Consider the following 23,863-nt stretch of genomic DNA (forward strand, 5'->3'; position numbering starts at 1 on the left):
AAACTATTCTTCCTGAGGATATTTGTAGGTAGGGAGAGAGCCCTCTGAGAAGGTATTTTGGGGAAGGCGATACTTCAATTCCTCATCTTCTCTTTCCCTGGGTGTGTTACTTTTATGTATATATTCATTTATTTTATTTACTTGATGATTTATATGCTGTCCTTCTCCATGACAGGGAGCCAAGCCAGCTTCCAAAGGGAGTAGAGGCTGAGCCTCCTTTATCTGAAACACCTAGGACAAGAAATGCTTCAGATTATGGAATACCTGTATTTGCATATAAGAACATAATGAAATATCTTGGAGATGAGACTCAAGTCTAAACATGAAATTCATTAATGTTTCATACACACCTTAGAGACATAGCCTGGAGGCAATTTTATACACAATATTTCTTTTTTTGTGAAACAAAGTTTGCATTCATTGACTCATCAAAAAGCAAAGAGGTTAGTGCAATTAGAACAGAAGTATATTAAAAGTACATCAAACTTTTAAAATAATCATTGGTGTTTAAATTTTTGTTCTGTGTTTTAATATATGCATTTTATAATTCTTTGTTTTATTGTTTATTAAAAGTATTTTAACTATGGAATACCCCATTTATAACTGTGAGGGAAGTCAGGTAACAAATAAAATGTGCTGTGGCTATTATTATTAGATAAATACCTTATTTTGAGCAGGGGAAGTCAAATGTATTTTAATATCTTCTAAATATTTTAATTTCATTTGTGTGTGTGTGAAGGCAGGGGAGGGGGAAACTATGGGAAGGAAGAATTATTTAATATGGTTTTTGTTGCTTATTTCGAATCTGCTTTTTTCTAATCGGGGATTTAGACTGTATTTTTTGTTAAAAAATCAACAGAAATAGAGTTTAAAAAAACCAAAAGCAAAAGGGTCACTATCCTTCGACACAGCCAAATAAAATCTAGATTATCTTCTTTGAACTGGATCATAGGGAAGTGTAGACTTTTATTCAGACAGGCTTTTAAAGAAGGTTTTTAAGATCATGTTAGGGGCTGCTGTGGTTTTATGTGGATTTAATCTTGAATCTTTGTATATTTTAAATTGTATTGTGATTTTTTTAATGTTAACCCCTTTGAGTCTCCTTATGGAGAAAAAGCAGAATATAAACATAATAATAATAATAATAATAATAATAAGATCCAATTCAAAGAACATAATGTGGATTATCTGCTTTGATAATCTGGATTATATGGCAGTGTAGAAGGGCCCTCTCTCTCAAACTCCTCTATGGACAATCCTGAATCATTTCAGATTATTGAGGTAAATAACTGCTTCCTGGCAGGCACTCTCTTCTCCTTTATCTGAGGATTTTGAGGAGAGTGAGAAATTCAAAGGATTTCTCCTCTCTTTCTGTCCCTGTGATAACTGGATTTTGAAAAAATGTGGTTTGTTGTGGAAAAAAGGATTAGTGAGAAAACTTCAGTGGAGACACGTTTTCCCCACAAAAACTCCTCTTCCAGGAATGGATTTCCCTTCTGAGTAGATTTCCCTCACTTCCTGTTGCCTCTACCCCATTGTTAACTAGGAGTCATTTCTAAGTTGGATGATTGTCACGCTGGGACAGTCTGTATTAGCTCTCCATCCTAATTTGGCATCATCTGCAAATGGGATAAGAATCATCCGTCATGGGTAAAGATGTTAGATGGCTCTGAATAGCCCAGGACTGAAATGTGGAACCTAAGCAGTCCTTTCTCTCCAGGAGCAAGAATGAAGAGCCATTGGACAGAAGCATCTTGTTAGAATGCAAACAGCCCTAATAACTGCCCTGATTTTAACTGCAAAAGTCAAAAATTGAGGTGCTATGATGACCATGCAGTCACTCCCCCCTCCATCAATGTGTATTCATGCAATGCCTGCCAATAAGACTACTGTGTCTTCTATGTCACTTCTATGTACATCTGTCTGTGTCCATCTCACGGAAAGCAGTCATTGCAATTATTTTTAATCTGGTGAGCCACTTTGTATCTCAATCAAAGCACGATATAAATAAAATAATAACTATTATTATTATTACTTTCTCAGACGTGGCCAGGGTGGCTTCCAGGCAGTAAATGGGGGGGGGGGGGGGGCTTTCAAGAAAATGTAAAAGCAATTAAAATACCCTCATAAATAAATCATGCTGAAATAGTTTCAACAGCAAATATAAAAAGATCAAGGATGGCAACAATGAATAATAATAATGATGATGATGTTCAAAAAGATAAACGACAATAAAGAAATAATAATAGCAATACAAAAAGATAAATGGGCTCCCGCACTCCTTTTTCCTGAAGGATCCGTGAAGGGGCCTCTCCTTCCTCTACTTCATATAACAGTGATAGCAATATAAATAGAGTAATGACACCAACAATAAACAATAATGTTAATATTAATGGTAACATAAAATGATAAATGAACCCCCATGCCCCTTTTTCCTGAAGGGGCCCCTGTCTGCTCTACTTCACATAACAATGACAGTAATATAAAAAGTAATGTATAATATAAAAATACATAACAGTAATATAAAAAGCCAAGACACTAACAATAAAAAACTACTAGTAATAATATAAATAATAGCAATATAAAATGAGCAATGAATCCCTACGTCCCTCTCTTCCTGGAGGGGACATGAAGGTGCCTCTGGTTGCTCTACTTCACATAACAATGTTCGTAATATAAGTAATAAAATTGTACAAAAATATAATATAATATATAATAATATAGAATATATAAAAGTAATATATAATATATAATACAATGTATACTATAAAAGACAATATATAATAAAATATAATATAGAACTGCAATATATAATATATAATATAAAAACTATAAAGTAATATAAAATATAATGTATAATATAGAGATAAAGATATATAATATAAAAGTAACATAAATGTAAGATATGTTATAAAATATGTAATACAAAAAACTAATATTCAAAATAAAAATATAGTATAAAAGTATATCATATATACTAGGTAAAGGTAAAGGTTTCCCCTGACGTTAAGTCCAGTGCTGGCCAACTCTGGGGGGGGTTGGTGCTCATCTCCATTTCTAAGCCGAAGAGCCGGCGTTGTCCATAGACACCTCCAAGGTCATGTGGCCAGCATGACTGCATGGAGTGCCGTTACCTTCCCACCAGAGCAGTACCTATTGATCTACTCACATTGGCATGTTTTCGAACTGCTAGGTTGGCAGGAGATGGGGCTAACAGCGGGCGCTCATTCCGCTCCAGGGATTTGAACCTGAGATCTTTTGGTCCGCAAGTTCAGCAGCTCAGCGCTTTAACACACTGTGCCACCAGGGGCCCCTATCATATATACTATAATGTATAATGTTATATATTTATATTTTATATTATACCTTTACCATATATACTATAACTAGCTGTGCCCGGCCACGCGTTGCTGTGGCGAAGTATGGTGGTATGGGAAATAAAGTATTGAGGAATTGGTGGTAGTTAAGGTCAAGGGTAAAGGTTTTCCCCAGACATTAAGTCCAGTCGTGTCTTACTCTGGAGGTTAGTGCTCATCTCCATTTCTAAGCCGAAGAGCCGGCGTTGTCCGTAGACTCCTCCAAGGTCATGTGGGATGACTACATGGAGCGGCGTTACCGTCCCGCCGGAGCAGTACCTATTGATGCACTCACATTTGCATGTTTTCGAACTTCTGGGTTGGCAGAAGCTGGGGCTAACAGTGGGGGCTCTCTCCGCTCCCCCAATTCAAACCTGTGGCCTTTCGGTCCAGAAGTTCAGCAGCTCAGCGCTTTAACACGCTGCGCCATCAGGGGATATTATTTCCTAAAGGTTGTGAATATACAATATTTCTGATTGGTTTTTTTTGTTTGTTGGAGGCAAGTATGAATGCTGCAATTAGGAAAAATGATTAGGATGTAATGGCCTTGCAGCTTTAAAGCCTGGCTGTTTCCTCCCTGAGTGAATTTTTTGTTGGGAGGTGTTAGCTGGCCCTGATTGTTTCCTGTCTGGAATTCCCTTGTTTTCAGAGTGGTGTTGTTTGCAATATTTTATGTGCTTCTACTGTCTGTGGCCCTGAGAAAACAGGATTTGCCAGACTTTGATGATGGGAATACTTTGTTGGGAGGTGTTAGCTGGCCCTGATTGTTTCCTGTGTGGAATTCCCCTGTTTATTTACTGTCCTGGTTTTAGAGATTATATTGTTCTGCATTATTCTATCCCAGTGATTATTTCATATTAAAGAAGAATCTCACTTATTCAACATTCGCTTATACAATGTTCTGGATTATCCAACGCAGTCTGCCTTTTCATAATCAATGTTTTTGTAGTCAGTGTTTTAAATTCATTGTGATATTTTAGTGGTAAATTTGTAAATACAGTAGAGTCTCACTTATTCAACATAAACGGGCCGGCAGAACGTTGGATAAGCGAATATGTTGGATAATGAGGAATTAAGGATAACCCTATTAAACATCAAATTAAGTTATGATTTTACAAATTAAGCACCAAAACATCATGTTAGACAACAAATTTGTCAGAAAAAGTAGTTCAGTACACAGTAATGCTATATAGTAATTACTGTATTTATGAATTTAGCACCAAAATATCACGATATATTGAAAGCATTGACTACAAAAATGTGTTGGATAATCCAGAACGTTGGATAAGCGAGTGTTGGATAAGTGAGACTCTACTGTAAATACTACATAGCATTACTGCACATGAAACTACTTTTTCTGTCAAATTTGTTGTATAATATGATGTTTTGGTGCTTAATTTGTATAACGATTACCTAATTTGATGTTTAATTGGCTTTTCCTGAATCCCTTCTTATTATCCAACATATTCACTTATCCTGCCGGCCTGTTTACGTTGGATAAGTGAGACTCTACTGTATATTTCTAATCTTATATTATCTGCTCAGAACTGGATTATATGAGGCCCCTTCTTCACAGCTGTATAAAATGCACACTGAAGTGGATTATATGGTAGTGCGGAGTCAAGATAACCCAGTGCAAAGCAGATAATATAAGATTATAAATGGGTTATATAGCTGTGTGGAAGGGCCTTGAGTCTACACTGCCATATAATCCAGTGCAAATTAGATAATCTGTGGAAGAAGCCTAAGTGAGGCCTAAATCTGCCTGTCCCCTAACTGAAACCTGGCTGTCCCTTGGTTGCTAGGCAACCAAGTGGGCAGAGATTAGCCCTCTAAACTGGCAGCAATTGGATAAAAAAAATTATTGCTCTCCCTCTAATTAGGACTTTATTTTTCTTTTCTTTTTGTTGTATCAACCTTGAGGCGTGGATTATGGGTTGTGTTGTCAAATTTTGAGGTTGGGGGGCCTGTACTTTTGTTGTTTTGTGAATTGCTGTGATGCCATCACTCTTTTATATATATAGAAGGTATAATACAAATATAAATTAAAAAAAGGTAAAGGTTTCCCCTGACGTTAAGTCCAGTCATGTCTGACTCTGGGGGTTGGTGCTCATCTCCATTTCTAAGCCGAAGAGCCGGCGTTGTCCGTAGACACCTCCAAAATCATGTGGCTGGTATGACTGCATGGAGCGCCGTTACCTTCCCGCCGGAGCTGTACCTATTGATCTACTCATGTTGGCATGTTTTTGAACTGCTAGGTTGGCAGGAGCTGGGGCTAACAGCTCATGCCGCTCCCGGGGTTTTTCAGTCTCCATCTCAGTGCTTTAACGCACTTCGCCACCGGGGCTCCTTAAAATATAAAATATATAACATAATATATATAATATAATGTATACTATAAAAATATAATATAAAAGATAATATGTAATATAAAATATGTAATATACTGCAAAAAGTAATATACATTATAAAATATAGTATAAAATATTTAATATATACTATAATGTTATGATATAAAAGTATTATTTTATATGACAGTAACATAAAGAAAGATGCCAATAATTAATAATAATACGAATACTGGTAGCACTATGAGTAGAATGCACCCTGCTTTCCTTTCCTTTCCTTCCCTTCCTTCCCCATGGGAGCCTTTGAGGCCTGGTCCCTGAGGCGCCTGAGGGAAGCCTGCTCCTCGCCTGAGGGAGTGAGGCCCACACCCCTTTCTCACTGTCCTCCTGAGGCCTTCCCTCCTCCTCGCTCCCTGCCCTTCCAGGGCCTGGCTTCCCCGATTCCCCTGCTCACCTGCCCGCGCCTCTGGGCCATCAGCCCGGGCCCCGACCCTCGCCGCCGCCGCCGCCGCCGCCGCTTCGCCCCGCTTTCTCCTCAGAGGCACGCACTGGGCACGCAATGCGCACGCGCAACCCAGCTCGCGGCCTCCCCTCTGACTTGCCCTGCGCCGGCGGCGGGAAACGAGGCACGCATGCGCATGGGCTCCTTCTTCCCTTCCCGAGGCAGAGAGGGAGGGGGAATGCGCATGCGTACAGAACTGCACACTCCCTACGTTGGAGGAAAAGACAGCGCATGCGCATCTCTACCCCTTCTGGCTTCCTCGTGCGCTCGCCAGCAGGGCCCTTGTGAGCATGCGCATTGCAACTGTCCTCTCCCACCTGGCTCCCTGACAACTGCAACCCAGCAGAAAAAACTGGAGTCATTATATTATATATATTTTTATATAATAGATGGCTATCATTATATATTAATTTTATATTGTATATCATATAATATATATTTATATTATAGATTACTTTTTGTATTACTTTTTATATTATATATATATAGATTATATTAGATATTAATTTTAAATTACTTTTTATATTATGTAATACAGTAGAGTCTCACTTATCCAACGTTCTGGATTATCCAACGCATTTTTGTAGTCAATGTTTTCAATATATCGTGATATTTTGGTGCTAAATTTGTAAATACAGTAATTACTACATAGCATTAATGTGTAATGAACTACTTTTTCTGTCAAATTTGTTGTATAAGATGATGTTTTGGTGCTTAATTTGTAAAATCGTAACCTAATTTGATGTTTAATAGGCTTTTTCTTAATCTCTCCTTATTATCCAACATATTTGCTTATCCAACGTTCTGCCGGCCCGTTTATGTTGGATAAGTGAAACCCTACTGTATTTTTATTTAATAGATTGCTACCATTATATATTAATTTAATAGTAATAATATAGTATAATATAGTAATATAGTATAGTAATAATATAGTATAATATATAATAATATAATAGTATAATATAATAATATAGTAATATAATAGATTACTTTTTGTATTACTTTTTATATTATATATTTTATAGTATATATATTTTTGTATTATATATTAATTTTAAATTACTTTTTATATTATGTAACATATATAAAAAGATACGATTAATAAAATTATCAATAATTATAGTAAGATAAAAAGACTCATGCCAGCAATAATATTTAAAAAATGAAATGGTCCAATAAAATGATCAATGATTAATGACACCAAGAATAATCATAATACTGATAATATAAACAGATAAATAACGCCAACAATAAATAATCATAATAACATCCCAAATTGACCTTAAACGAATCTGTAGCACTTTATCTATGTTTTGAGTTTACAACTTATAATGTGCACTTTGGTAATCTACTATTACAGCCTCACTGTTTTAAATATGTTTTTAATAAGTGTGTTTTTATTCTTTTTGGTTAATGTGTAAATATTACAATTGGTGCATGTTTGTTTATTGTTGTATTGTATATTGTGTTTTGTATTTGATATTTCTGTGAGCCGCCCCAAGTACCCTCCGGGGGAGATGGTGGCGGGATACAAATAAACATTATTATTATTATTATTATTATTATTATTATTATTATTATTATTATGACACAGCAAACAAGATAGATATGCTGGATTTCATATCACAAAATCACAAGTCAAACACTTCCCAAGTGTCTAGGACTGTGTGATGTATTTTCGGATCTGCCAGCATTTGGAAACAATAGACATTGACAAAATTACGATCTGCCAACTGCAAAAGGCCACCCTGCTGGGATCCGCGCGCATCATCTGAAAATACATCCCACAGTCCTAAACGCATGGGAAGTGTTTGACTTGTGATTTTGTGATATGAAATCCAGCATATCTATCTTGTTTGCTGTGTCATACACCATCATTGTGTCAATAATAATAATAATAGCAATATAAAAGGATGAACCCCCACAACCCTCTTTTCCTGAAGGGGGCCATGAAGGGGCCTCCCCCCCCCCTCTAATTCACATAACCATGATAGTAATATATAATATAAAAAATAAATAATATAAAATGTAATATATAAAATATATATGTAACATAAATGGAAATGAGGGAAGATCCTACTATTCACATGAGAATTTTATAGTTTTACTAATCTTTTAATAAGGAATTAGTTCGCTTCTAATTTAAAGTTATCTTAATCCAATTAAAAGAGCCAATGTGGCGCAATGGGTTAAATCAGGCATGGGCAATTTTTTTTGCCTTGGGGCCTCCCTAGGACTTCCCCTCCCATCTTGATCCATGGCCCTCATGTTTCCTTCTCTGTCTTCTCTCCTGCAGGCTAAATAGGCTGTGCTCTTTAAGCCGCTCCTCATAGGGATTCTTGTTCTCCAAACCCTTGATCCTTTGAGTCACCATCTTCTGGACACATTCCAGCTTAGAGTCAACATCTCCCTTCAATTGCGGAGCCCAGAATTGGACAGAGTGTGATTCCAGGTAAAGTGGTCTTTAAAGTGGCAGAATAGAAGAGACGGGTAGCATGAGAAGGAAAGGGAAGGGAAAAGGTATGAAGGGAGGGAGGAAAAGGAAGGAAGGAAGGAAGGAAGGAAGGAAGGAAGGAAGGAAGGAAGGAAGAGAAAAGAGTATGAAGGAAAGCCAGAGAAGGACAGGAAGGAAGAAAAGAAAGGCAGAAGGTGCAAGAGGTGAAAGGGAGGAAAGAAAGAGCCACAAAGAAAATTCAAACCCAAGCAATGCTGGGTATATACAATAGTAGTGTTCAAAATTAAGTCTCTGTAAATATATGAGACACAAAATGGTTTCATTTTAGGCCATCTCCAAGATCTCATTATGGAATGACAGGTGTTCTAAAACCCAACACAATCCCAATATCAAATATGGGATACTCCGCATGTAACAGCAACAACAGCAACAAAACCCATCAATTTAGTAAGTTCCTTGAAAACATCTTCTTATGTCTGTCTGTTGTTCCCCGCCTTGAGCTGAAAGGAGAGGTAGGTAAATAAAAAAATTATTATTAGTAGTAGTATTAACTGTGCTCCATGCAGTCATGCCGGCCACATGACCTTGGAGGTGTCTACGGACAATGCTGGCTCTTCGGCTTAGAAATGGAGATGAGCACCAACCCCCAGAGTCAGACATGACTGGACTTAATGTCAGGGGAAACCTTTACCTTTTTAGTAGTATTAATATGGAGCACCCTATTTTTATGCCACAGTATTCAGGGCAAACGTCCAAAGCCAAGCCAATGTGTGAAACAGAGGAACTGCCACAGGAGTACAGAAATAAATCCATTTATTTTATAACTTTTTTTCCTTTAAAATGAATACAGTACTTGTAAGGTGTCGAATTCTGAGAGCAGAAGAAGAACTGGCACTATATCGCTGAAGGTCGCACAGCAGGGCAAGGAAGGGAACACTTGTATACAGATCTCGGACAGAAAGAACCCAGTAGGAGTTTTTCACACTAAAATATGGAAGCTTAGATTCAACGCGTGACACTTCTGTGTTTTGATCGAAATTGATTTAAAATGAGGTTCCACATTTCTAGAAATGTTGGTCGACATGCTCCACGAACCTGTTAAAAAGGTTGACAACGGTGTGCGGATTTCAGGCCCGACTGTCAAGCGATGGAACAAAGAACGTCAAGGGCGGCAGAAGCGAAGGAGAGCGGAATGGCTTCGAGAATGAGTTACGTTTCCACAAATGCCACAGAGCCCTGTTCTTCCATGCGTCTCTCGAGGACTATTATTTTTACACACACCCCTTTCCCCCCTTTTAAGGCTATGTGAGAAGACATGTTGAACAACACGATCCATGATTAAGAGTGTTCCTATTTCCAAAATGTCCTCTTCGTTAGTTAGTCATCGCAGGGCACCGTGCCGCCCAGGGCGAAGGACCTAATCCAAGGAGACACGGTTTGTGAAAGAGCCACACTGGTTTTGGTATCAAGCCCAAGAGGCAAAAGTCCATGATGGTCGGCCATTGAAAGACATCGCTTCGGGTTAGCTTCGGCATCAAAAGTGCAGGCGCAGCTCAGGAAACGCCGCTCGAGGATCATCCGGGTTCGAGGATCGTCAAAAGGCCCAGTTGGCTGTCAAGTGGGCTGCTGCTCCAGGAACTCCTCGAGGGTCCTTTTGATGTGGGGCGGCTGGGAGGCGGCGTGGGCCAAGAGGCCCGGCCCCATCTGTGCAAAGAGCGCCTTGGAGAGCTTGGCCGTGGCCGCCCTGATGTTCCCGCCGGCGCCGGGCAGCGAGCCGCTGTTGGTGAGGTTGCCCAGGAGGTGCCACAGCACCACCAGCACCTTCTGCTCCACCGCGTGAGGCTTCCGCGGGTACAGCTCCATCACCAGCTCTGAGGGGAAGAACGGGAAGAACCAACAGCATGAGTATAGGGGAAAATACAGGTTTGGAAAACTGGGGAGACTTATGGGAAAAAATGATTTATTTATTTATTTATTTAGAGTATTTATATTCCTCCCTTCTCACCCCGAAGGGGACTCAGGGCGGATCACATTGCACACATATAAGGCAAACATTCAATGCCATAACATAGAACAGAGACAGACGCAGGCATGGGCTGGCCTCGAACTCATGACCTCTTAGTCAGAGTGATTTGTTGCAGCTGGCTGCTATCCAGCCTGCACCACAGCCCGGCCACTAATAAATCTCTATTTGTACGGCTCACAGAAGCATTCCAAGTGCCACATATAAACAGTAATATACAAGTATAAATACAATGACATAAACCATCTCCGAGTTTAAGATCATCTGGAGAGGCCCTGCTCTCGGTTCCGCCTTCTTTGCAGGCGCAATTGGGCGAGATTCAGCATCATGAACTCTTCTACCAAAGTTAGGCATCTTTTTAATTTTTCTGTCTATCTGTTACTTTATCTTACCAGCAAGCTTTTCCGTGATGTCCTGCTTGGCTTTCCCATTCAGAAACTGGGCCTTTGTGCAGAATGGCTGGAGAAGCAGGTAGTTATCTGGAGGCAAAGGAAGAGGAAGAGACATGGAAGGACAAATGAAGAAAGAGGACAAAAAGGTCTGCAACTTTCCTTTGATTCACAATGAGGAGAAGGGTGTCATAGTTTGCAAACACTATGCATACAGTATGTGTGTTAACTGGAAAATCAAATGCATGGAGCCGATTAGCTGAGTTTGCAAGGGCCTGGGAATTGGTTTTGTAACTGTTGCTATCCTGCTGCTGGAGAACCAGTTTGAACAAGTTTCTTTCTGTGTGTGTGTGTGTGTGTGTGTGTGTGTCTTTTCTGAGTACTGGCTGGAAAGAAGATGGCATGCTTTGGGAATGCAAAAGTGGGTCTCGGGCTGCATGTCCTGCCGCCTGTGGATCCCACGATCCCTGCTTCGATTTTAGAACCCTGTGACATTATACCACCAGTCTCTGGAATCACAGTCTCAATAATTCCTCATCTTTAAAGGAGAAATAAAATTACTAGACCAAGCTTGCAGCTGTCAGAATTTAAAAGCCATCTAAAACCTATCTCTCCCAGCAGGCCCACCCTATCAATTTTAAGCATGAATTTCAAACCTAGGTGCTGTGTTTTAATCTCTGTCCTATGTATTTTATAGAAATACGTTTTGATGTGTATCTTTTAGAGAACTGCCTTTTAATGTGTCCTTTGCAGAATTTTTGCAATGCTTGTGTGTTTTAACTGTGCTGTGACCCGCTTCGAGTCACAAAGAGACATAGGTAAGAAATAAAATCATGATTATTATTATTTCCCAGCTTCTTGTTGTCTAATTTCAGGATAGGCCATGCACACACATATTAAAAGGGAAGGGTTGTCTGGAGGCTCTCTGCATGCTCATACTCAAATGCGGGCTAGTCAACCTTTTGGTTTCTCAGCAGAGGCACAGCCAAGGGATGGAAGGCCAAGGGAAGGCAAGTGTGTGGTGGTGAGGTCCCCTTCTCTCTTCCCTGAAAAGGGCCCCCTCCTCACCCAGGTGGAGGCAGAGCGCTTGGAGGACGCTGGTGGCGGCCGCGTAGATCCCGGGGTTCTTGGAGTTGAGGTTGTTGTCGACCAGGGCCGGGATCAGCATGTTGACGACGGGGGACAGCCTCTCCTTCAGCAGCGGGACCAGGCGCCGCATCGTCTCCAAGGCCACCAGGTTGACCTTGCTGTTCGAGTCGTGCAAGCGGGACTTGAAGGCATCAAAGATCTGGATGGGAACATGAGCAGCAAGAAGACTGTTGTTTCGAGGAAGAAAAGGGCACTCCTCCCTCCTCCACTCATTCACTGCATCCCTTCATGTTCCCCAGCCTCCCCTGAGCTCCAACTCCAAAAGCAAAAGGAAAGACATCTCTCCTCAGACAGCAACATTAGGAAATGCAGTTTCTGAGACTGTTTAATAATAATAATAATAATAATAATAATAATAATAATAATCTTTATTTATATCCCGCCACCATCTCCCCAACGGGGACTCGGGGCGGCTTACATGGGGCCATGCCCAGAACAATACAATATAACAAAATATAAATAAAACAACAAATCATAACGCATTAAACAATACAATAAAAGAAAATATACACTACAATAAACAAAATCAAAAGAACAGTAGAACAATAAAACCAAGGGCGGGCCACATGAACACTAGGTTAAAACTCGGGGTGAGAAAGGAAGTAGGAGTAAAAACCACAGAGAACAGGCTTATAGAGTGGTGGGGCAATCTGGAGGACAGATATTGGAGAACAGCAAAAGGGATATATGTTTGAGAATGATTTAGAACGGGTCCTATCACATGACGTTTGCCCCATCCCGTCAGTATTCCATTGGAATCCGTCTGCAAAGCATCGCAGAAACGGATTATTTGCAGTCAATTCTAATCATGTTTTTGGTAATACTACAGATTCTTCTGTTGCTGAAGCACTGTTCTTGTATGTGATAGGAAAATCCGTATGCATCCCATCAACAACGTTTTTTTTCAAAGGCCATGAGTGATGGATTGGGAGAAGGATTGGGAGAGGCCAGCCTTCTGTGGTGTGATGAGTCAAAGTATTTTCAAATCATAAGAATCATAATAATTAGTTGTGATGAGGACAGTATGCATCCCGTCTCAATACAGTATGCATCCAGTCTGAAATTTTTTTGGGATGCATACTGAAATAAATGGATTATATCCTGATGTGATGAGGCCCTAAGTATCCCTCCTCCTGTGTAAGTCGAGGGGCCAAAACGTTAGCTTGCTATCGCCTATGGATCAATCCCAGGCCGTTCTGCAGAGAGGGAACAGCGCCTCAGAGACCGGCGGCCCATTTTCCTGGCCAGGCTGTCAAAAAGGACAGAAGAAGCATTGCCCAAATGTGGAAGCCCATTTTCAGCCCGAGGTTTGCCCCAGAGCAGGCATGTGATAAACAGGCAATCCCTGAGTTAGAAACATCTGACTTATAAACAACTCATAGTTAAGAACAGGGGTGAGGGCACAGAAAGTGAAAGGAATCCAGCCCTCAAAAGGAAAATCCACTCCTGGAAGAGTTATTATCAAGGGGGAAAGGGGTCTCCACTCAAGCTTTAGCATCAATCTTTGTTTCCACAACAAGCCACATTTTTCAAAATCTAATTCTCACACGGACAGAAAGTGAGGCAGAATCTTCTGAAAAGAGGCACAGGCAGCAAAGGAAACCTCAAAGGGATTTGAACCCATCCCTATGCTACCCTAAGTTTGTATATATGTATGTGTATGTGTATATGTGTGTGTGTAACTGGAGTTACACTTCCATAGCCATTGTGATTTCTGGTTCAGTTCTCAGAGTTTCTGACCCACATAGCTTCCCAGTATTTCTGATGAGGAGGTTGAGCCCCCCTCTCTTTCTCTGTCTCTGTCTCTCTCTCTCTCTCACACACACACACACATTCATACACCAGCCCTATCTCATGTTACCTTCACAATGTTGGCAACAACAAGGTCTTGGTTACTCTCTGTGTCTGCCAACAGTTGCTGAATTCCACTAATTCGGTCCCGGAAGTCTTTTGCATTCAGTAAGCTTGTCAAAACCTTCACGTATTCTGCACTTTCCAAGGCATTACGGGGAGCCAGTTTCCTTGAAATCTCACGTACTTCTCTGATCTCCCTGTTGAGAAAAAGATGGCAGAATATTTTACAAATTATGCACAAACACGACAGGAAACTTTCCTACTTCTATGTGATGCTGAACCTCAGTAATGGCTTCAGCGAAGGGACACGGTCTAAGCCAGGGGTCCCCAAACTAAGGCCCGGGGGCCGGATGCGGCCCTCCGAGTTCATTTACCTGGCCCCCGCCCTCAGTTTTATAATATAATATATTCTATATACATATAATATTGATAATAATATTATAATGTAATACAATACAATAATAATACCATATAATAATATTAATTATATATTCTATATTACATATAATATTACTAATAGTATTACAGTATAGTGGTATAGTTCAATATAGTAATATATAATGCTAATATTGTGCTATGCTAATAATATAATATATTGTGTGTACATATAATTTGTAAGCCACTCTGAGTCCCCTTTGGGGTGAGAAGGGTGTGATACAAATGTAGTAAATAAATGCAGTAAATAATAAATAAATAAATAAATAAATAAATAAATAAATAAATTTTAGACTTGGGCTCACCCAAAGTCTGAAATAACTTGAAGGCACACAACAACAACAACAACAACAACAACAACAACCCTAATTAACTTGACTATCTCATTGGCCAGAAGCAGGACCACACTTCCCATTGAAATCCTGATAAATGTATGTTGGTTAAAATTGTTTTTATTTTTAAATATTGTATTGTTCTTTCATTGTTCTTGCTGTTGTTGTTGTTTTTGCACTACAAATAAGACATTTGCAGTGTGCATCTGAATTTGTTTGTATTTTTTTCAAATGATAATCCGGCCCCTCAACAGTCTGAAGGATTGTGGACCGGCCCTCGGCTTAAAAAGTTTGAGGACCCCTGGTCTAAGCACATACAAGCTGGTCTGTTACACCAGAAAGAACACAGGTTTAAAACACCCAAAGGACGAAATGAAATAAGAAACCATGGTGGCTTAAGGCAGACTTGGTGAACCGTCTGCCTTTTAGGTAGGCTTCACATTCTATGTTTATTGTGTTTTCATTTTTGTCTCAGATATTTTGATATGTGTAGGTTTAAATATATGCTTTTATCGATGCATTTTAACTGTTAATTTGTGGTTTTATGGAATGTTTTCAACTACGTTGTGCCCTGCCTCAAGTCAAAAAGAGAGGTGGGTAATAAAAAAAATTACTGTTATTGATGTTGTTGTTAAACTATAGCTCCCAGGATTCTATATCATGAAGCATGGCAATTTAAGTGGCATCAAACTGCATTAATTCTGCAGTCTAGGAATGCACCCACTGAGAAAGGCAACAGACCCTAAGAATACAAAAAAAGGACAACTTTAGCTGGGAATTTCTATAACCATTATTATTGGCCACAGAATCAAGATACAGGGAGTTTGATATTTGCAGCCTCAAACCAGTTTACAGGTTAAACTGAGGTCCCCTCTTTTCCCAATATATCCCCAAATTGGTTTGGAGTCACACACAGAACAACCCAAGAAGCCCTCTATGACTGAAAGCTGCCACTCTCGCTTGTTTTGTTCATGTCGGTCATGGCTTCCAGGTGCGTTGGTGATGCGATATTAAGTGCAAGGCCAGTGCCTTTGCTAGCTTAACACAAAAAAATGATTTGACCTTCTAGAGGCCTAAAGACAGGTTAACCCACAAGATTATTTGATTTGGCCAGTTAAGACATTTGGGTGTTCACTCGCGCCCTGCTGAAAAACATACATTCTTCGAGCACAAATTCAATCCAATCTATTCAAAGCTTCCAATAAGACAGACAACTTTGAAGGGACTGGGAGAAAGAGAAATAAAGGGGGAAAAATGGAAAATTACCAAGCTAGCCAAAGGTTTAGACAGAGAGGGGGGGGGGGGGGGCTGAGTGGGAGATAATCCAAACAACAAAGATGGAAAGAGGAGAGAGCTCAGAGGATGGGACTTGATGATCTGTAAGCCAGGAAGAAGGGGATTTTTTTTTGTGAATTGCTGTTGTCGATTTCTGATAAGGAGGCACCAGAAGAGAACAAAGGGGAAAGAGACGTGTGAATAAAATATTATCCGCATTATCCCTGCAGCCTTCGCTCACTGGTACCTGTCTCCCGCGTGGAGCGCTTCTCGTGACCCCGAGGAGGACCTCGAACTGCCCATGTTCCCGTTGTGCGAACGCCTCCCCTTGGCCGACGGAGTGACAATCGGCATCTCGCCCAGGCCCTGGAGAGGAAAGGACAGGGAAAGGTCAGCACATAGCTTCTCTTTGGGTTCCATCGTTTATACAGCTTAGCCGTTATCTGGATAGGCTCTTCTTCTTTCTAAGCTATTTCCCCAATGGAGGGGTGAGCACTGTGAGTGTCATTTCCACAGGGCTTTGTTTTGGGCATCCTCAGGTCTCAGGGTGGCAGTGCGCATGTCTTTGTTGATGGTGTCCATCCATCTTTGGCCTTTTGTCCACGTGGTTGCTATCCTGCACTCTCCAAATGCAGTGCTGTTTGTGCTCCTGATGTTGGTTCTTTTCTCATGACACCACCATAGCCTTGCTTCCTGCATTTTCTTGATCGCTGAGATGGACACTTAGCTTGACACTTCTTGACCAATTATCTGGATAGGCAATTATTAAAAAAAAAAAACCCTTGTGCCAAAATAATCCAAAACAAGTAATTGTGGCATCTTGGAGACTGAAATATATATCTTAATTACCCATCACTGAAAGGATTCCAGGGGAAATCAAGTCTATATCAGGCATGGGCCAACTTCAGCCCTTCCTCCAGGTGTTTTGGACTTCAACTTCCAATCACCTGGAGGGAGGGCTGAAGTTTACCCATGCCTGGTCTGCTTCTGGTCAAAACAGAAGCAAACCAGAGTAAAGCCCACTTTGACAAGTGTTGCATGTCAAACGAGAGGGCTCTCTGCGGCCTACCTTCTGGCGGAGGTTGCTGACTGTCTCCTTGATGTAAGGCAAGTCCTTTGGTGGCACGTACTTCTCCAGCATCTTATCAAAGTCGCCGTGTGTCATCAAGGTGAAAAGCATCTTCCGCCCGTAGTACCTGCGAGCGCCAAGATGTGCATTTGTTAATTTACAACCAGGGACCTCATCAGTTCATAGAGTGGGACTGTTTGAAGGGGTTGTGTAAAGGCAGCCTAATGCAACCTGATGCATATCCAATCTAAAATATATCGTAGGTTGAATCTCCTTCCTCTAAAACAGGAGTCCTCAAACTTTTTAAGCCGAGGGCCAGTCCACAATCCTTCAGACTGTTGAGGGGCCGGATTTTCATTACAAATAAATTCCGATGCACACTGCACATGTCTTATTTGTAGTGCAACAACAACAACAACAACAACAAAAATGAAATAGCAATACAATATTTAAAAATAAAAATAATTTTAACCAACATACATTTATCAGGATTTCAATGGGAAGTGTGGTCCTGCTTCTGGCCAATGAGATAGTCAAGTTAATTAGGGTTGTTGTTGTTGTGTGCCTTCAAGTCATTTCAGACTTTGGGTGAGCCTAAGTCTAAAATGTATTTATTTATTTATTTATTTATTTATTTACTGCATTTATTTACTACATTTGTATCACACCCTTCTCACCCCAAAGGGGACTCAGAGTGGCTTACAAATTATATGTACATACAATATATTATATTATTAGCATAGCACAATATTAGCATTATATATTACTTTATTGAACTATACCACTATACTGTAATATTATTAGTAATATTATACGAATGTAATATAGAATATATAATTAATATTATTATATGGTATTATTATTAGTGTGATATTGTATTACATTATAATATTATATGTATATACAATATATTATATTATAAAACTGAGGGCGGGGGCCAGGTAAATGAGCTCGGAGGGCCGCATCCGGCCCCCGGGCCTTAGTTTGGGGACCCCTGCTCTAAAAAGTGCTTGGGACCAAAAGTGTGTTGGATTTTTTTCAGGTTCAGGAACATGTGTTTACATGAGATATTTTGCAGATGGGAACCTATCTATCTATCTATCTATCTATCTATCTATCTATCTATCTATCTATCTATCTATCTATCTTATCTATCATATATACCCTTATACACATAGCCTGAATGTGACATTATAAGGTTTTTCATGATTTTGTGCAGGAAACATAGTCTGTGTACATTGAACCATCAGAAAGTAATGGTGTTAAACTCCCAGTCACTCAAGTGGATGATTTTGGAGCATTTTGGATTTTGTAACTCTGGATAATGGATGCGCAACCTGTACACATGGACCACACAAATATGATTAAAGAATGGCTTTTGGAGAACCATTACTGTCCTTGAAAAGCTGAGTTCTATCAGAAACTCCCGTGATATTGGCATAGAAATGTACATCTTAGCCAGCATATAATGAATGGTGAGGAATACTAGAACAGGCCTCATGCTTCCCTGTAAATAAAGCTCTCTCGTACCCAGTGAAAGGATAAGAGCCGCCCACCAAAACGCCCAAGGCTCTCGGTTAAAAAACCAAACCCTGTACATGACAGCTTCCCTCTCTGCACTTCTAACAAGACTCTTACTCTAAATCATCTTTAAGGTGAGAAGATCTCCTATGCTGTCTTTGATCTGTCTGATACTTCTTCCACACACTGTCTTGATGTGTCTTTGAATACAAGGCCCAAAGACACAGGTTTTCACCATAGCAGGTGCTCTCCACATACCGACACACCTTCTCCAGGCTTCCCAAGGGCTCACCTGGTTTCCTGAGATCCGTCTTGGACAAACTTGGTCACGGCCGAGAAGATCTTGTCTGTCACGTCCTTCAGGCCGGAGAGGATGCGCCCCGGCCCCATGTGCTCCACCACGTCCGAGAGGTGTTGCGCAGCGCATCGCCTCACATTTGCATTCAAGTGGCTGAGAGAGCAAAGGCGGAGACACATTCAAAAGGGGAATGGGAATGATTCACATCCCAATTCCTGCCTGGCATGCAGCTAGTCTATATATTAGGGGCTGCAAGTTCTTTGCTCTTCAGTTCAGGCAACGTGGCTTTTACAGTCAGGCCTGGGTTCTCTAGTTATTGTCTTGATTTTGGGATTCAAGTATTCTGGGAGTTTTCCATGCTCATGTTGTGTATTCTTGTTCAAGTTTTGCCTAAGGACCCAAGTTGATTTTGGATTTTGGACTATTCTTGAATTGTCTTGCTTTCGGATTTGCAAAAGACATTTGATTGCTGACTTTTTTGGACTTTACACCCTCTTTCCTTATTCCTGCTTTTGCTATATATCTTTTGTGTGCTTTTTACAATAAACTGCCTTTACTCTGGACTCCTGTGCGATGCTCTGGTCATAGGTGGCCTCAGGTCTGGGGTGCGACAGAAACACAGAACAGAGTATGGGGAAAAGAGTTGTATTGGAAACGGAAGTGTTAGGATATACCATGCATGAAAGCTGCATACTGCTAGATGTATATTGTACCAGTTACAATAAATATGTATCTCCTCATCTGTTTCTGGATGTTCTAAGTATTAATTAACTTAAACACAGAAGATCCGTCATTCTTTGCTGACTGGTCAGCTCAAGCACTTGTCTACCTTGAGGCGCAAGTGCTGGACCGAGAGGGATCGTAAAGGCAAAAGGGCCACCAGCCCAAGGGTCAACGGGGGCAAGGATCCTGTCCAGTTACCTCTGGCCTCCGCTGACAAGAGCGGAGAGGGCGCGGGACGGTGTCGCGTTGTTCACCATGGCCTTCAGGGCCCGGTCCACGTCCTCCCGGATGAAGGTGTTGGACTCCCCAGCCTTGTGGAGCAGGACTTTGACCGTATTATCCAGCTCTTGGTCCATGCTCTTCTTCAGGTAGTTGAACAAGTCCCCTACGCAAACCACGGCAGCCCGGGAGACCACCGAACGCAGGTTCTTCACCTGAGGACGGGAAAGGCCAGGATCAGGAGCCAAACACGACTTTTCCTCTTGGGGAACACTGACGTGACACAGAAGGATGGTGAGGCGCACATCTGGACAGGTGTGTGTGGGGTGACAAGGGAACCAGGCGAGTGCTAAGGGTCACACGCTGTTTGTGGCTCACCTGGCGGACTTGGTTTCCAGTCCCACCTTCTGCCCCTGAGGAAGGAGGGAAGGGCCCCTTGCCTAGGAAAGTTCATGCCACAATCAGCCAGGTCAGCAATGCTCGCAGTTTCATTGAAGGCTACAAACGAAGCCTTCTAAAGTTCAGGGTTCTCACAAGAGGGAGAAAGAGAGGGCCGGCATCTATAGGAGCCTAGTGTCTACAACAGGCATGGGCCAACTTTAGCCCTCCCTCCAGGTGTTTTGGACTTCAACTTCCACAATTCCTAACAGGAATTCCTGTTAAGAATTGTGGGAGTTGAAGTCCAAAACACCTGAAGGGAGGGCTGAAGTCTGCCCATGCCTGGATTGCATAAAAGATAAGAGAGAGCTGAGAAAGGTACAGCGAAAGGCAACCTTCAAGATCAAAGAGATGGAACGCCAACGCCAACACCCTTTTGAGTGAAGAAAAAAAAGCATTTTGGTACAATGTGAAGTAGAAAGCACAGAATTGGTTCTACAGATAAATACATGGACATTGTGGGAGCTGAATTCCAAAACACCTGGAGGGAGGGCCAAAGTTTGCCCATGCCTGAATTAGAGGACTGTCATTGAAGCAGACGTGTGGCTATATAGTAGTAACTTTAGGGAGTAGAAAAACAAGGGTTTTTAAAAGAAGACTGTGTGAGATCTATAGTATTGCCTGTGTAGTTGTGCATTCGTTAGTATGTGCACGTTAATGTAGTGATGTGTTAGAAAAGTGTGGGAGATTTGTGAGGAATGCAGCCTGTCCACCCGCCTCTCTGCTCCAACAGCAAGCCACGAAGGCGCTGTGAGCATGCAAGTATTGGATGTATGTGAATATTGAGTAAATGTGATGTTTCCTCTTTGTCTATGTAACCAATATAGCTATTATAAAACCAGTACTGGAGTCTATGCGTCAATTTTTTTCTCCAAGTGTGCCTGATATATTCTGCCCCACTGAAAACAAATTAAAGAACATTTTAAGAATGAAAAAGTATTGATCAGAGACCTGAAAGGAAGACTCACCTCCTGAACCACCGCCAGACTGGCCTCGTGCAGCTTTGCGGCCAGTGTCTCCGGGTGGTAAGCGGAGAGGCACCGGATGGAGTTCAGGCCCTCGATCTTCTTCTCCCTGAAGGGACAAAAGGATTGGGGCTCAATCCGTACAAAGAGCACAAAGGGGCCCACCCACTCACTGCATGAAAAAGCACCTTTACCTAAAAGCTCCCATGTTTTCTTGACCTTGTTTTACCCAGAACTACCCACCAGGTCAAGCCATAATAATAATAATAATAATAATAAATAATAATAATAATAATAATAATAATAATAATAATAATAATAATTTTATTCTTATACCCCGCCCCATCTCCCCGAAGGGATTCGGGGCGGCTTACATGGGGCCAAGCCCGGTCATGACAATATAAAAACAAGCAGTAAAACAAGCCATTAAGAGAAAAGGCTGTGCTGATAAGAGTTAGCATCTAAAATGAAGACCCTGGACCATCCCTTCTATCAGGAGCTGGCAAATATATGCTCGGGACTAGACTTGGGATGGTTCAAACACCAAAGGCAACCTGTCCGCAATACTTCTCATGTAAAAAAAGATACTCCAAATGGCAACTCTAGGGATCGAATGTGTCGAATGGATGTGAGTGAATGCTGATTAAATGTGATGTTACCCGTTGCCTGTGTAACCAATATAGCTATTATGAACCCAGTACTGGGTCTGTGCGTCTACTTCTGCCTCTGAAAGTGCCTGATGCAATCTGTCCCATTGGAAATGCATGAAAGAACATTTTCAAGGTTCAAAAAGTATCCATGACAGACGGGTGGGAGCCTCCCTTGGCGGCCCATACGCACCAGTCCTCCTCGCCCAGGTTTTGCAGGGCTTCCGAAAGGGCCGCCTCTGGCTTGGCGAAGGGGCGCAGCTCCGAGGGCTCCATGATCTCTGGACTGTGCAGGACACACAGCGTCCGGTCCTTGAACGGCACCCGGGGCCCTGGAGGCATTTCTCCTGCGAGGACAGGCATTCGGTTGTACCAGAAGGAGGGACAGGAGGGAAGCCAACAGGCAGAAGGCAACAAGAACAGGCCAAGAGGCCCCAAACTACCAGGCACAGAAGGCCACATCCCTCACACCCTGCACCCATTATCAGTTTAGCTTTTGCGCTGCAGAAATTTACCCGAGTCCAGCAACACCGATGGCTGTGTCCTTTTAATACTTGATGTTCGCTTCAACAGAGGACTGAAAGCAGCGTTTCCTAAAAAGGAAAATGGCCCATTCTGATTATTACCACACTCCCATGACAGCTTATCATTCATTAGATCAGGCATGGGCCAACTTTGGCCCTCCCTCCAGGTGTTTTGTCAACTCCCACAATTCCTAATAATAGCTATTAGGAATTATGGGATTGAAATCCAAAACACCTGGAGGAAGGGCCGAAGTTGGCCCATGCCTGCATTAGATGCATTGACTGGAGAATAATAACAACAATAAATACTTTATTGATAGTCTGCTCTATTTCCCCGAGGGGACTCAGAGCGGATGACAAGTAAATATATGGCAAATATTTAATGCCGTTATACAATTGACAAGGACAGACAGTACATAAACAGAGGCAAGGCTTCCAAGGCTCAACTCAGCCATTCTTCCACACCGAGGAGCTTGTTGTCCATGGACACCTTTCTGCTGGCATGTTTTTCAGGGGCACCTTTTACCTTCCTGCCAAAGCGGTACCTATTTATCTACTCACATTGCTGTTTTCTAACTGCTAGGTAAGCAGAAGCTGGGCTGACAGTGGGAGCTCACCCTGACACGTAGCTTGAACTGCCAACCTTCCAGTCAGCAAGATTGCCTATAGCTGGGGGTTTAATCTGGATATGGATACATATACAGGTAAAGTATTTTTGGTTTTGGATACTAAAACGATAAAAACATTCTGCCCCAGCCCATAATGTCTGTTGCATAGTTTTTAATGGTTTTAATTTATATTTATATCTTACTGATTCAGTTATGTTATCTATTGTTTTTATATGTCTGTTCGGCATTAAATTTTTGCCATTTGATATGCTGGACACCACTCTGAAGGGTGAGGAGAACAGTACTGAAATGGAATAAATAAATAAATAACCTAAAATACAGGTTGAGCATGCCTTTTTCTGGAATTATGAAATCTGAAACACTTCAAAATTGGGGAATTGCTTGCCTGGACAGCCATCATAGTGCCCAGTTTGCTTTTGTGGACAGTTCAGTATACACAAACTTTTGTTTCATGCACAAATTTACTAAAATTAGATATAAAAGTGCTTTTAGATTATTAATATGGCATGTATAGAGCACAAATGAATGTTGTGTTTAGTCTTGGGCCCTATCACCAAGAACTGTCTCATGATATATGTAAGGATGCATTTTAAAAACCAAGTAAGATCTGGAACCCAAAATACTTCTAGTCCCAAGCACTCTGGGATAAGGGATACTCAAACCTGTATATTAGAAATCCAATTGAAAAGGAAAGTGAAAAAGCTAAAGAGTG

At 41.2% G+C, this 23,863-nt stretch overlaps 2 protein-coding genes across 2 annotated transcripts in view; both read right to left on the bottom strand.

Moving 5' to 3' along the window:
* Positions 1–6,317, bottom strand: part of prpf39 (pre-mRNA processing factor 39) — a 41,542-nt gene extending 35,225 nt beyond the window's left edge. Inside the window, exon 1 of the mRNA XM_062968733.1 lies at positions 6,159–6,317. The gene's annotated coding sequence lies outside the window, so the exon portion shown is untranslated. The remainder of the gene's footprint in view (positions 1–6,158) is intronic.
* A 3,140-nt stretch (positions 6,318–9,457) lies between these two features.
* togaram1 (TOG array regulator of axonemal microtubules 1) overlaps positions 9,458–23,863 on the bottom strand; it is a 38,759-nt gene continuing 24,353 nt past the window's right edge. Inside the window, exons 13-23 of the mRNA XM_062968734.1 lie at positions 22,514–22,591; positions 22,192–22,345; positions 21,355–21,460; positions 19,928–20,163; positions 19,001–19,159; positions 17,188–17,314; positions 16,366–16,484; positions 14,084–14,273; positions 12,142–12,361; positions 11,077–11,163; positions 9,458–10,532 (exon numbers count right to left, since the gene is read on the bottom strand). Coding sequence (XP_062824804.1) covers positions 10,276–10,532; positions 11,077–11,163; positions 12,142–12,361; positions 14,084–14,273; positions 16,366–16,484; positions 17,188–17,314; positions 19,001–19,159; positions 19,928–20,163; positions 21,355–21,460; positions 22,192–22,345; positions 22,514–22,591 — 1,733 coding nt within the window. The 3' untranslated portion in view covers positions 9,458–10,275. The remainder of the gene's footprint in view (positions 10,533–11,076; positions 11,164–12,141; positions 12,362–14,083; positions 14,274–16,365; positions 16,485–17,187; positions 17,315–19,000; positions 19,160–19,927; positions 20,164–21,354; positions 21,461–22,191; positions 22,346–22,513; positions 22,592–23,863) is intronic.

Source organism: Anolis carolinensis, chromosome 1 (assembly GCF_035594765.1).
Source record: "Anolis carolinensis isolate JA03-04 chromosome 1, rAnoCar3.1.pri, whole genome shotgun sequence".
Classification (NCBI taxonomy): domain Eukaryota; kingdom Metazoa; phylum Chordata; class Lepidosauria; order Squamata; family Dactyloidae; genus Anolis; species Anolis carolinensis.